This window comes from Topomyia yanbarensis, chromosome 2 (genome assembly GCF_030247195.1).
Source record: "Topomyia yanbarensis strain Yona2022 chromosome 2, ASM3024719v1, whole genome shotgun sequence".
Lineage (NCBI taxonomy): Eukaryota > Metazoa > Arthropoda > Insecta > Diptera > Culicidae > Topomyia > Topomyia yanbarensis.
In genome coordinates, this window is record NC_080671.1 from 465,268,073 (window position 1) to 465,283,286 (window position 15,214).

General features: G+C 37.0%; 1 protein-coding gene across 4 annotated transcripts in view; it reads right to left on the bottom strand.

Moving 5' to 3' along the window:
- Positions 1–15,214, bottom strand: part of LOC131686117 (uncharacterized) — a 280,208-nt gene that overhangs the window by 175,484 nt on the left and 89,510 nt on the right. For all 4 annotated transcript variants that reach the window (XM_058970274.1, XM_058970273.1, XM_058970276.1 and 1 more), the window contains exon 2: positions 4,627–5,209. In XM_058970274.1, coding sequence (XP_058826257.1) covers positions 4,627–5,209 — 583 coding nt within the window. The remainder of the gene's footprint in view (positions 1–4,626; positions 5,210–15,214) is intronic.

Here is a 15,214-nt window from a genome sequence, read left to right on the forward strand (position 1 = left end):
CTCATTGTTCATATACTTCCTCGCTACACCTTCACTCCACGACCTAAATGCGTGATGTGATTTATGAATGGTCTCATAATAGAGCTTTAAAGTCGTATTTTGAATATGTGTTTTTGCATGCAAGAGACAGCATGCAACAAATGGTTATCCCTGAATTTGATAGCGTTTGCTTTACAGATTCATATGAATACGAGTTTGTTTGCGGATATTTGCGGGTAAAAAAGATATTTCATATGGCATAGACCTAATTTTGGCCCCATTAGGGAGGGTGCCGCACTATTCTGTTAATTATGCAGCCTACAATTGATGGAATGCGCACAAATTGGAATCAGTATCCTTGCTTCGTTCCCAAAAATGTCATGAGAATGATGAAATATTTCTGTTTGGGCGCAACGAAAACTCGAAACGAATGCTCCAATTATCGCACTACCATTTGAGCCAATGCGTCGAACAAAGATGGCAGACGCTGCTCTGACTAACGGCTTCCAACGGGTAGGGCGTTAATAGAAACAGGGCGAAAATAAGTTCCACACCCTACCAAAATTTTGCTTTTTGGACACTAATGCTGATTTCGTTTTTAGATCAGATTCGCTCTAGGTTCGCTCGAAACTATCACTTTTATATAAATTTTGGAAACATTAGAGCGACTCAAAAGTAAAACCGAAATCAGCATAAAACTTTCAACAGATGTAAGTGAAAGAAATAAACATTCTAGATAAAAATTGTGTTTTCTTTTATGTCAGACAAAATTTTCGAACATTTTGAAGTTCTAAAAGAATCAACAGAAAAAAAGTTGAAAAAAGTGATCTTCAGGGGTGTATCATAGAAAACACCTCAAATGTCTATTAAAATCAACAGATAGGCACTAGAGTGGCTCGAATATTACATTTTACAGCACAGCACTTTTTGAGTTCATTTTGTGGTCCCAAATGCCTGTGCAAAATTTGGTAGCGGTTGGTTGCTTCCCGGGTTTGCGCATTGCGTTCAAAGTTTGTATGGGATTTTATATGGGGAAATCAATTATTTTGCATTTACGTTAATAAAGATCGCTATATCACTGAATATGAAAAACCAGCTTTATAAAACAATGGTTCAAATCTTGTTTAACAACTTTGTCGAAGACGGTAACTAGCTACGAGTTTTCAAAAAATAGTTATAGTGATTTTAAAACTTATGGTACAATCCAAATGCAGAAATTCATTATTTCTTCCAACACTGTCAGTACACCACGACACCGATACTTTAAACTTAAATAAATGAGAATATAGTCATCGCAGAGACTTGGTACCTTTGAATGAAATGTTCAGAATGAATTGCTGAATAACATAGACGTAGTCAGAAAATGAAAAGTCAGAAAATGAAAAGAAGAGAGGGTGTGGCTTGTGTACTTCTCAGTTCCCTTTTTAGATAGTTTAGTATAACATAAGGAGCACACTATTATTGTTTATTGGGGCTTTAACCTATAGGTCATTCGCCCATATAAGGAGCACATCTTCAACGCAGAATTAAAATTAATCGTGTTTGAGTGCTACTATTTAAGGGCTCTACTGTTATCTCATTCAAAATGGTACAATGGTTTATAAGTTTTACATATTTTAAAACCCTATTTCTTAGCCGTTCAGTCAGAATTTAAAAAAAATATGCATATACTTAGATTCCTTGAATTGTTTCTAATGACGTTTTCGTTTGAGAAACTAGGAACGAAACCAGGATAGTTACTTCAAACAAGCGTTTTTTGATGAAATTGACTTTGGTTCACGCAAAACAGAGGTGATGTTGGTGAACCAGAAATATACTTCAGGTTAGAACCCAACGCGATTTCCAGACCTGAGTCAATTTTTGACTCAAGCAAAAACAACACATAAATTTGTAGGCGTAAATCCTAAAAAATCCCACATTAAAGGTTGTAGTATGATTCATATTTGGGTCTATCAAAATATTAAGAATGTTCAGTCGTTGACATTTACAAGGACGTAATGATTCTTTGTCTTATGCAAAAAAATCTAAAAAGGGACTGCGGAGTACACAAGCCTCCCCCTCTTCTTTTCATTTTCTGACTACGTCCTTGTTATTCAGCAATTAATTATGAACATTTCAGTCAAAGGTATCAAGTCTCTGCGATGACTATATTCTCATTTATTTAAGTTTAAAGTATCGGTGTCGTGGTGTACTGACAGTGTTGGAAGAAATAATGAATTTCTGCATTTGGATTGTACCATAAGTTTTAAAATCATTATAACTATTTTTTGAAAACTTGTAGCTAGTTACGTACCTCCAAAATATTGGTTTCACAGTGTCAGTAAGGGCGTTAAAAGTTTGAAAGGAAAATGAAACTGTTCTAGGTACTTCTTAAAATTAAGTTTGAAAGGTATTCCGAACACGCATCAATATTTACTTAGCAAATGACACTTAACGCACCCAGTACAGTTATACGGGCAAAACTAGGCTTCGACTTACACAAAGAATCATTCCTGTTCGGGACTCGATCAAACAACGGCTAATTTATACTTTGGCGATCGAAGACGCCCCGTTTTACGGTCCCCAACACGGACTAGATAGTATTCATGAAAAGCACGCATACATTGACACGAACCTGACCGCGTACTACAGAGCATTCGAATGCTTTCTGGAAAAATTAAGACATTTTAGCTCCGAGTGATGCAGTCGTTAAACAAAATGATTTGCACTGGCCTTCTATCAAGATTAGCAGGTGTCGATAAAATAGTAGAAAAAGTTACAGTCCGTGTAACACCTTTCAAATCAAGCCAAAGGCGCTTGAGATGCATGAAGTGCGCACATTGAAGAAGAAAAAACACGACGAAGCGCCCCATAGAATAAAGTCTAAGCTTCAATTAGAGGTTCATACCTTGAGGGTTAACGCTAGGCTTCAGCTGCATAGGACAACACGAAAAAGAAATTGCCCATGTTAGATTGTATACCATGAATACAAGATGGGATTTATTCAACAAAGCACGAGAGAAACGCTAGTTAGAAATGGTGTTTAAGGTCGAACGAAGGAAAAATACAGATTGATATTAAAAGTTGTTTTCAATGCTTGAGCAGCAATAAAAATTCAGAGTCGGACAAACGTTTTTGAAACAAATGCATCAAACTCCAATCAAACCAGTCGATTGTTTGTTGTAGCGCCGCAAACCAGTAGCAGCTGAGGACATGCAAACATACGTGCTAAAAAATTCTTTGCATCACGGTATTCAAAGTTTATGGAGTAGATATGAAGCGGAGCATGTAAGATTATATACACACGAAATGGCGTGGTTCTAACAATTATTCCTGATTTTGTTAAATTTGACGTGAACTATTGCGAGTCACATAGTTTGCAAATTTAGAGTCATTGTTCGCGATTTTGATAGTTTTACTGTGAACTATGACTCACTGACATATTTTTCACGTTCAATTGCATGTGTACGTAAACTGATCCACGACTTCATATTCCTGTCTATAAAATTTAGCTCATAATTAGGCGCCTACGAAGAGTTGTTTTCATCTATTTCTGGAATATTGTGCATGGTCCGATTAACACATCGTAAACAAACTAACACGGAAAGGTGTTTCATCATAATTTCAAAAAAGAAATTGGTTTCTTTATTTCTATTAGTTGATATTGGGACGAATAAAGTTGGAGTGCTGCTGTTTTGTATTGACGTTTTAGGAACACCCATCCATCGACACCTCAGTTTATAGAGAATAGTCACGCAAAAAAGCGAAGCCAAAATAAGTCAACCAATCCTGCACAATCAGAGTCCACGTCTGGTACCCTTGTACCAAAGCTGGACTGTTTCTTTATTTTGGCTTAACTCTTACGTACTTTTGGTCTAATGCCTTTGGTTTTCACATGCAAAAATAAGCTTATCTCGGTTAGTTCTAATTCATTCACAAAAATTTCCATGTTTAAAAATGAAATCGAATGAAAAAAATGATTTAATAATAAAGATCCACTGATATGAATAGCTTCAAGAAAGAATACGCCCATATCCAGGTTACTGAAGATATAAAACATTTAATGCTAACAGGTTCAACGAATAAGTTCTATCCTGGGTATTTTGCATAAGATAGAAGATATAAAAATTCTAAATGGGTAACTTATTACATTCATGGTGATTTTCGGGTGCACTTTGTACTGAAACCACAGACATAAGACTTTAAAACCAAGCTTCGCACGCTTTAACGGTCATTTTAAATATATTTATAGTTGGAACTGTGGCCATATTTGAAATTATGGCGCCACTGTCATATGAAGAAGCATACGGGGGATAGACCACTAGTGAAAAATTGCTCCCAAACCTGAGTAAATGAGAGTTTGGGACCGTGAATAAAAAGTGGAGCTAGTGTTCTGGGAAAATTGTCGGATCGATGTTTTTAAGGGAATTCCCTCATAGTGTTATGTCTGTTAGTCTGTGCTGAAACTATGATTTGCTTTGTGGGTTTTTCATATATTTTTATGAAGAAATTTTAAAAATTTAGCGAGAATATCGGGCACAACTAAACGTACTCCATATCTGCTATAAGAAAGTAGGTGGAACTTATCTCCATTCGATTAATCGTTTAATCGTGTTGGGTGTACAAAAAAAGGGAGAAACATTATAGGAACATTATAGGTAAACTTACCTTGTCAGGAATTGCCACCAGCATATCGCGACGAATGCTGTTATCGTGTTTGTTTCTTCCGTGGCTTTGTTTGTTGTGAGTACTTTGTCTGTTGACTTTTGAAGATACAGCTGCGTAAACAGATGAACTGGTTGTCGTGATGTATCCAGCATCACCTTGTGTTTCAGTGTTATCGTATTCATCTTCATCGTCACCATCATCCTCCTCATCATCATCGTCTTCCTCCTCGTACTCATAATCATACTCATCGAGTTCCTCTTTCGTATCTCCATCTCTGCATTTTCCGCCGTTACATTTTCCATTCATACTTGAAAGCGATTTAGTCATTTTACTTGGGTCTGCTTGAAAGTGATCCTTATAGTACGGCGAGTAAGTCTTATATCTGTTGAGCAAGTCTTGAAAGTAGTTTTTGCTAAACAGTTTGGAACTATCTTTTTTGTGAATTTTTACACTGTTGTTATTTCTAATACTCGCGTTATTTCTCACTGGTGAAGACATTGTGGTAGATGAGAAAGATAGGTGTTGCTCAGTAGTCCGATAATCGCTGTCCGATGGAAGATGATTGATATTGATGGTAGATAAACTAGAAGTAAAGAAGCTGATTTAATACATCCGATAGTCAGACAGAGAAGTGAGAGAGTTTTAAGTATTTTAAATAACTCGTGAAGTATTTGGAGATTTTAAATATATATATATATTTACAAGAATATTGATCCGAGGTAATAGAAACTTTGTTTAGAGCAATTTCAACATACACAAGTTAAATAATAAAAAATTCAATGTTTTTTACGGAGAGCTCGTACAAAACTGCAATTGATTTAAAAAATATTATAAACAAGAGTTCGATATCCAAGAGAAATGAAAGTAATGAAATTGAAAGACTCATACTAACAGAACGCAACAGATTCTTCACATTTCCTTTCGATCATGTCCATATGAGCCTACCTAGTCTTCATTTTTCGTTCAAAGTTTATAACTGATCTAGAATACCTATCCGTCTTACAATTTCATTGCTTTCGTTTCTCTTATTCTTAAATTTGCCGAAAATAGCCAACAAAATCGATACAGTAGAAAATGATTAGGGATATCTTCTAAATATCACAAACACTCAAGATAGACATTGCATCATGCACTAGGAATCATGAACCAATTAACGAACACATGAAAAATATTTTATGATTTTGTGAAATAATTCATGTTTATGAATGGTCAGTCAGTGAATTATATTTTATGATTTTGTGAACTTTTTCATGAGCACGAATGGTCAGTCGTGACTAGTATGCTGCGAATCATGAGATAGTTCACGAATATATTATTTTGTGAACAATTTCGCGAGCACGGCTTATGAGTCATGACTAGTTCACTAAGAATCATGAATCAATTCACGTATACATCAATAATATTTGAATGACTGGCGTCCAAAAGGGGCAAATACACATTTTGCCTTTTTTACCGGAAATGGAAAAAAAACTTCCGCATTTCATTAACATTGTTTTTATTGTTAAAATTTTATTAGTACTTCATTGACCCATTCAGTAAGTAACATTTTTAACCAAAACATGCTCTATCTCGAAACATACATGACCTACAAAGTTTGCATCTTCAGAAATATATTTGAAATGATATGACCTACAACTGTCTGGAAGACACCTCATTTCTATCTGGCTACTATTCAGCAACTTTTCCGAAGACACAATAACTCTATAACGAAAGATAATAATTGATTCCACGTTTTTTTTAATTTTCCGACCACAATGTACCGTTTTTCTTTTGATCCCTTATTGATCGTTCAACTTTCAATCACTGGAAGTTCCGAAAAATTACGATCAACAATATACATTCATGCAATAAATATATATTAGACAGAAAATAGCCATTCCTACCCAAGCAACATATGTAACAAGTTTAGGAAGAAAAATCAAGCTATTTGGTTGAATACCAGTTGTAGGAAAGTGTCAGTGTATTTTTTCAGACCATGGATTGTTATTAATAGACCACAAAAAAGTTTTTTGCTGCTAATCGAACCGTAAAATGCGGTTCTGTTGACTAAAAGAATTATTTTCCATTTAACAACACCGACTATAAACGATGCTTAGTAGGTGGAGCCTATTATGTTTGACAACTGTTAGTTGAAAGTAACTGAATGCTATAGTGGATAGCAGCTGTCAGTGTTTGTTTGCAATAAGTATCACATAAAGAACAAAACACTTGGAAACTCGTCAAATACTTGCCGACACTTTAACAAAACAAATTTGCAACAACGAGATGGCGTTATCGATGCATCTGTATTCGTTGTCTTTCTTCTGTCAACGAATCAGCCACAACGAGAAGGCGGCCATGATGCTTTCATAAATTTTTGCACTATATTCGAATTGCATATTGGTAGGCGCAATCGAAAACTGCGTCGTTTTCCTGGAGCGCTATATCTTACCGTTATATTTTCATCCATTGCGGATTTTATTTGAGGGCGCATTGAAAATATAAACGTGAAATTGAAAAATTCACAGTAAATCTAGATGCGCCGGTGAAATTTAAACATAGAAGAGCAAAATATTTGCTTTCAAATATTCCAAATTATCTTGCCAAAATCACATCGCATTATTCCAACACCGAAAATTTTCCAAACATAATTGACCTCGATTTGAAACTAGGCGGCACAAAATTGATTTGCAATACAGCGTAAGTTTTCATGACAAGTTACAAATAGACTCCGCCTTGGGCTTTTTTGGTGATGAAACAGTTGAGATCATGTTCACCCCGGCTAGATTATTACACGTGATTTGGTTTCATTATTAGTTGGTTATATTCTGTTACTACAAAATATGTTGCTTGGGTAGCAAGTATGTGAGCGGCACTCGCCTTCAGGAACGACTGTTTGGGCCGAAACGTCAACGTACAATGCAATCCAACTAAAACAGTATTATATCGAGTTCACCGATATGTGAGCTACAACATACTGATGGTGAATCGATATACTACTTTAAAATCGCGGAAAACGAACGAGAAAACTCGAATTTCCACAATACACAATGTGTGGTTAGCCCCTTTTGGACGCCAGCTAGTACTGGGATTACCTCCATGGTCAGCTTTGATTGCTAATGGCGAATTTCTCAAAGGGCGTGGATTACTTAGAACTGTTAAAAAATGCAAAAATGTCAATTTCGGATAAATAGTGGGTTAGCCCCTTTTGGAGGCTAGCCATTCATTTTATGATTTTATTGACTATTTCACGATCAACGCATATTGAATCGTGACTAATATATTAGAAATCATGAACTAATTCACGATGAATGAAAGGATTATTGAATAATATTCCAAGTTTCGTGAAATAGTTCACGGGAAAGTATGTTTTGATTTTGTGAACTAATTCTCAACCACGTAAACCAGATCATGTGCAAGCTGTAATAAATCATGGATCAGTTCACATTGTATAGTGGGACCATAAATAATGTTACTGAATCTATGAATAAAATATTCAAAAAGTTGAGAACTACAGAACCGAACAGACAATTGATTTGGTAATGACATAGCGGAAATCGTGACTGAAATTCAGAAAACAAAAACAAATAGCTGCACTAATGAAAGCGTTTTCTTGACGTTACCGAAGGAAAATTTAACATAATTATAAAACATATGCATTTTGTTCATGGTCCTGTTTTCGTAAGGTAAAAAAGTTATTGTTCCAGAATCCATGACACTTTATTAACGATTTTAGGAATACTTGTTTTCCGAGCAATTGTCAACCCACTCCATGTTTTTTTTGACCGGCCTTTGCTGTGTAACCGGATTCACTACTGCTACTAGTATGGAAACTTTTCGAGACGTGAACCGATCCGGAGATGCCTACCAACTTAACCTACAAGTCCAGTCCTCGCAGTTTCTTCAACGGCTTGTTTCTAGATTGATCGAACTCAAATAAAATTTTAATTTGCCAAACCGGCTTACAGTATAATTTTTTCCTGATCAGGAAGATTATGTGTTTCGGCTGCGCTGTCAGCGGTTCACAAAAACACTATTTTGTCTTCATCCGACGTTTCGGTCCGTGTGGGACCTTTTTCAAGGATTCGATAATGTGTGTTCTGTAGTCCGATGTCTTGTTTTGCATCAAGCGATTGTCATTTGTCTCTCCAAACTTCGATCGTGTCCACATCGATTTTTAGATCGAAACGTTTATTCTTTTACGTCGGAATTCTGGCTGAACAGATTTCAACAGGCTGACAGAGTACATACTGATCAGGAAATTTTAAAAAACGTATCAAGTGATTCAAAACCCTCATGGGAAATAGGCCGACGGAAAATAAACAGAATTGGAAGAAGAAGAAGAGAAGTACGCAGCGCAATGAACAAAAGATATAGAAATCACGTCGAAAGGTTGTACCGCGTGTCTTGAGAAAGCAAATTCACCAAAAAAGGAAATTTTTATTGAAAAATCGAGTGAAAATCACTTAAATCATGACTTTCATGCGCATCCTTTTTTCGTCTTAACTTTCGCTCAACAGGAAAATTGTCTACTGTAATTGGGATTCTTACCAACGTGTGAGTCGTAGAATCATTGAAACAGATAATTATTTATATTATAGACAGCCTCATTTCGATGGAGCGTGGGAAGTTTTTCCCATATTACCCGAGATTTCTGAACGGTTTATCTGCAAAAAATTTACTCTACTGCTTTAGCTTGGTTTCTTTCGTATTGCTTGACCCCGGGTAATGCAAAGGCGGACTCAGCTGGGGTGACGAAATACCAATCTACTTCAAAGATATGTTCTGTACTTCTGTATTTCTCGAGGCAATGGAAAACTGGCGTAGTGATTACGTTCTATTATTCTAACCGTCTCTATGCATGTGGCGATAGTTATCACGATATCGAGCATGTTGCCAGGTCTCCACTAATGGATTAACTTTAGTCTCTAGGAGGGTCCCCCAAAGTTCTTGTCGAAATCGAAAATTAGAATCGAAGCCTCACTTGGTCACATTAACCGCACCGAAAACTATATTGTCGACATTGATAAAAGCACTTCAATTTGTGACTTTACATCCTTTAATATAAGTGGCTATTCTTCTTTCCTACTACACATATGAGGATGAGCACACCTGTAATGCTTAACATTTTTTATATCAAATTAGTTGCATACTACAGGAAAAACTGAGGTATCTAGAATTGAAAATGCAATGAGAAATAAAAGAAGTAGGATTGAGTTATTTTGTCTGACTTTGACAACTGCGAAAATGCGATTGGCCCAAACCTATCCCTTTCTACCTAATTTTTACAGCTAAAGGAGAGGAAGGTAGTAACTATATAAGCAAATGACACTGTGAACAGAAGCGTTTTGTATCTGGAAACACCAGTGCCAATAGCGAAGAAATAACGATTGCACTTAGTGGCTCCAAACCAAAAAGCCACCATCACTAATAAAAGAGTTAACATTGATGAAAATGGATACACACCTGCAAGAACAAAAAATAAAAACCTGTTTTAATCCACCTAGAGGTGCAATTGTGCCTTTCTCATTTCTCCAAACTATGATTTAATCGCTGATTCGTACAATATAACATTATGGAAATGTCTTTAATTCTTATCACACTTGGTAAGTATATATAAGAGCACCTTTTTGCATTCATCGAGGTATCGGTTTGAATAGGAGTTTTCTATGTGATCGCACTCCACAACCCGTAACTCCGGAGCCGGAAGTCGGATGGAGATGGAATTTAATATCAGTTTCCGGGGACGCAACACCTTTCATTTGAGACTAAGTTGATCAAATCGGTCTAGCCATTTTCGAGAAACCAATATAACCGTTATTCTGAATTTGGATGCTTCCGGATCCATCGATGGTGGCCAGTGTGGCCAAAGAGACTTTAAATGACTGTTGGTGACCTAGATCTACAAATTCAACAGTTGTGTTTACATTTTGGAAAAAAAATTCACATTTTTACATTCATCGCAGAATTCGTTAGAATCGGGATTTGCTGCGTGATCGTACGTATCACCCTGTAATTCAGGAACCAGAAAATTCCGAGAAACCGATGAGGACAAATCAACAAATTTTGTTTTGTAACCATACTCTTCAACTCGTAATCCGGAACAAGATGTCAGTTGAAAATGAAATTCAATAGCAACCTATAGGAATATTATACTTTTCATTTGAATCTTAGTTTGTAAAAATCGGTTCAGCCATCTCCGAGAAACCGATGTGGATATTTTGTTAACAAATCCGCACATACACACATACATACATACATACATACATACGTACACACACATACATACACACATACATACACACAGATATTTTGCGATCTCGGCGAACTGAGTCCAATGTTATATGAGACTTGGCCCTCCGGGCCTCGGTTAGAAAGTCGGTTTTTGGAGCAATTGCATAACCTTTCTATATGAGAAAAGCAAAAGAATAATATTTAATTAGCTTAATCAGCATGAGGTCGATGTTATCTTCAAGTGATTATATTTTGAAATGTTGGTGGAATGGGTTTGAAAGTGGAGGGAATGGGAGGTTAGTAGAGTGGGAGTGGAGGATGCGTCAGAAATCCTTCATCTTATTTCAGTATACGGGGTGGATGAAGGAAATGCGGGCGTGAGGGTGGTCCAAGGGGAGGGGAGTGATGAAGGAGGGAGGTGTAAGGGCAAGGCAAGGAGAGGGAGGGGCGGCGACGCAATACTCAACTGCATATTTTGCCTTCCATTTGAGACTTGGTTTGAGAAAATCGGTTCAGTCATCACCGAAGAACCGATGTGACTTTAATTGTGGAATATGCCCGGAATTCCGGACTTCCGGAATCGTCGATAGTGGACAATATATTCAAAGAATGTTTGATTGGCAATCAGTGATCTAGATCTGCGATTAGAAGTAATTTGGTGACCATTTCAATAGTTTTTAGCCTCTGAGGTATTACGATTGTACCGATTTATATGGGAAATTCCAGTGTATCCTTACTAACACCCCTGTAACTCCGAAAGCAAGAGTCAGAACCGAATGAAATTCGGCAGCAGTCAATGGTATTACTGCATCTTTCATTTGAAATCAAGTTTGTAAAAATCGGTAGAGAATTCGTTGGGGAATGGGTGTGATATTAGCTTAGGAACTTGGCGGGCTCCCCGGGGGCGTCATGAACCGTCATAGGTGGCCAATGTGGTCAAAGCTGCTTTGATTGATCATTAGTGATCTAGACCCGCAAACTAGAGTAATGTTACATCAATTTTAATATGTTTTACATCATTTGAACATCATGGTGGTACCAGTTTATATGGGAATTTGTTGTGTAACCGCACTCTTCAACCCGTAACTCCGGAACCGGAAGTCATATCAACTAAAAATTCAATAGCAGCTTATGGGAGCGTTATACCTTTCAGATGAAACTAAGTTTACGAAAATCGGTTCAGCCATCTCTGAGAAAATTGTGTGAGTTTAAATGACACACACACATACACACACATACATACACACACACACAGACATTTGCCGATCTCGACAAACTGAATCGAATGGTGTATGACACTCGGCCCTCCGGGCCTCGTTTAAAAAGTCGATTTTTACAGTGATTGCATAGCCTTTCTTTATATGAGAAAGGCAACAAGAACACCCGACCGTGAATAGCAAGAATACACTACAATGACGTATTGGACGTACAGTAACGCGAAAGAAAGCAGACCAACTGATCCTCAATTTGCAGTAGACAGCACAGAGAATAATTCACCGCTTATAAAAAGCATCTCAACTGAATGCAGCAAATTGCGTCCGCACAAATTATTGAGACACATAATTTCATTACATTTTAAGAAAGTCAATCCAATAAACTAGTTGGCGTGAAATTCGACTTCTTCGTAATAGACCTGGTGTATGTTGGGGATTGAAAACTTTCGGTACGAAATTGATTTTATTTGATTTGCACCCCTCTAGCACCCCCCCACGTGATCACTTGATCTGGCCAGAAAACAGTAGAACCCTTATGCGACATCGAAAAACGCAAAACTAGCTTTGGGAAATATTCTCGAAGAATGTGCTCCGTTTTCCACTCGAAAACCAAATCATAAGTTTATATTAATTTTTTCCAGAGATGTTAAAGTACATCTGATTCGTATTGGATCCCCGGAATTCATTGGATGTCCGGCACTACATATACATCATTATTCATGCCAGACCAATGTAGTTTAGACAACAACAATAGATGTTGCTACCAGTATACTTCTATTGATTGCAAGTTGGTTTTTTTCTGAACTTTAAGCATTACCTAATCCTGCTCGTTCCTTGACCTTTTGCACGAAACATTTAGTTTGCGGTTGAAAAAGTCACCTACCACCCGCTAGTGATCTTTAATACTATGCGGCACGCTTTTTCGCCCACTTCTTTGGTTATGATCGATTGTCGAACGTTAGTCTGAGCGTTTTATGACACAGGAAACACTAGATTGTTAAACTAAACTCTGCTCTCTGATTGCACGATACAATAGATTAGAATCTTCGGAGTAAGTGCATATTTGTAGCTCGCGATTTATTTTTTGTAATACACCTTTTAAAGCCTTTTACAATCTACACTTGCAAATTCAAGTTCATTAGATTGTGTCATCTATTGCATATAAAATAAAACCATTCAAATATTTTATGTGTGTTTCAAATACAAGTGGATATATTCTTTTTAAATATATACATTGCTAAAGGTTGTAAGTGAGAGGCAGTTGAATAGATCACTTCTGTTTATTTTCAATGGCACTCAATGTAAATTCTTTCCCATCTAACCATGTCGAAGGGTTACGTTCAAAAAATTAACACCGATATATTCTCATAGTGTTGGTACAAGGGTGTGCGATATGTGCTGAAGAGTAAGCAGTGCCTAGTAAAACAAGTTATTAAATATAATAATTAAATAGAAGCACGACAAGCTGATTCGCAATGTTTCATGATCCATTCGTATACATCCGCAAGATTGTTTGCACGACTAGGCAAATCATGCAGATCTTGCCGTTACAGACAGCTTGCTTTTCTTGACCTCCGAGGACTGCGTGCAAAAAGCCGCAATAAGCAATGATTCAGACAGCGGACAATGTTTACAAAACATGGCTCTCCGAAGATTGTATTTCCCCATGCACCGAACGCTCGATAAGCAAAACGAAGTAGTTAACGCAATCAATCACATCGTCTGCACCTAGTCATCCTTATAATAACGAAGAGCTGCGTTGGTTATTTATGGCATGTGATCGCGACTTCAGTCAATAATATTCAAGTAAATTATGCATAGTAAATTAACGACGAGTAGGACTACCGAGTTGTACAATGACGGAATCGCCGGTGGTGTGTAATATTGTTTCAACTGCATTTGAAAGAAACTCTATTAAACGATAGCAATAATATTGAATGGTTCTTTGAAAAGGTTCTGCAGCGGTGTTCCAGAAAAAAATCTTGGTTCTGGAAAACATAAGGTTTGCAGCTGGATGCGACTGGGACGCGTTATTAAAACCATGATCAATTAGTTCCAGTTTCCTTACGAGTTAAAACTTAATTCACCCAATAGAGAGACCTTCCCTGTCTATGAGTTTGCAGAATTTTTTTTTCAAAAATCGAAACACAAGAATGTTGAATATAAAGACAAACTCCACTTGCCACAACTGTGACAACTTATAGATAATAGATGCGAATTAAATTCATTACCACCATTCTAGCAGAACGAGCTTTGGATGATTATTAGAATTAATTAACGTCCCTGTGTTGGCAGGAATGATCATAGAAGTTAGAGGATTCTAGATAAAATTTAAAAAGAAAAGCAAAGTCTGCTGCTGAGAATGAATTATTGCAATTGGTTTTGCGTCAAATTTCAGTCAGATATTGTATCAATTTTATTCCACTGTCGGAATGAGCTCTGGTTCTGAATTGAAAATCTTCGTATTGAGATTAGATAAATAAAATTCAAAAATGTCGGAATCGGGTTTTTCAATATTCGAATTTGGGCTATAAAGTATGCGAGTAGCGGCATAAAAGTGCTACTACAAAATGAAGGAAAAACTAAAAGAATTCGATTCGTATTAGACCAAGGGGAAAATAACGTGGTAATATGGCAGAGAGTTAGTTAGTATTGGGTAATCTTTGCGTGACATAATTTTTGAATGTTCCACCCTACCACTTTTAAACTCATTGTTTACGGTCCATTTAACATTGTCGACAACACTCCTGACAGCCGGCGCTGTCCGGAGTTCAAGTTGTTTTCGATGAAACAATCTCGATAAACAATTAGCCAGAGTTTACGTATCCTACATTCAATAAACTATTCAAACATGCACGAAAATACATTCTCAGTCGCATCGCTTGCTTGAAGCGAATCCTGACTAACAACCCACCCACTACCCAATCCGTGGTACTTATGGGAGTGTCACTGAGACGGGGCCTTCCGTTAAGTAAGTACCACATCAACACTTCCTTTCTCATTCCAAGTTACGGTAAAGATGGTCGTGGCCCGCAATGGTGGCTCTCAGGCGAAACTCTTGCTTGGACTGGTTCAATTGTTATTCCCAAACAATGCTCCTCAAGTAGTCTGGCTGGAAATGAGAGTCATCAGTCTGCAATCTACGAAGTATACCGTGCTTA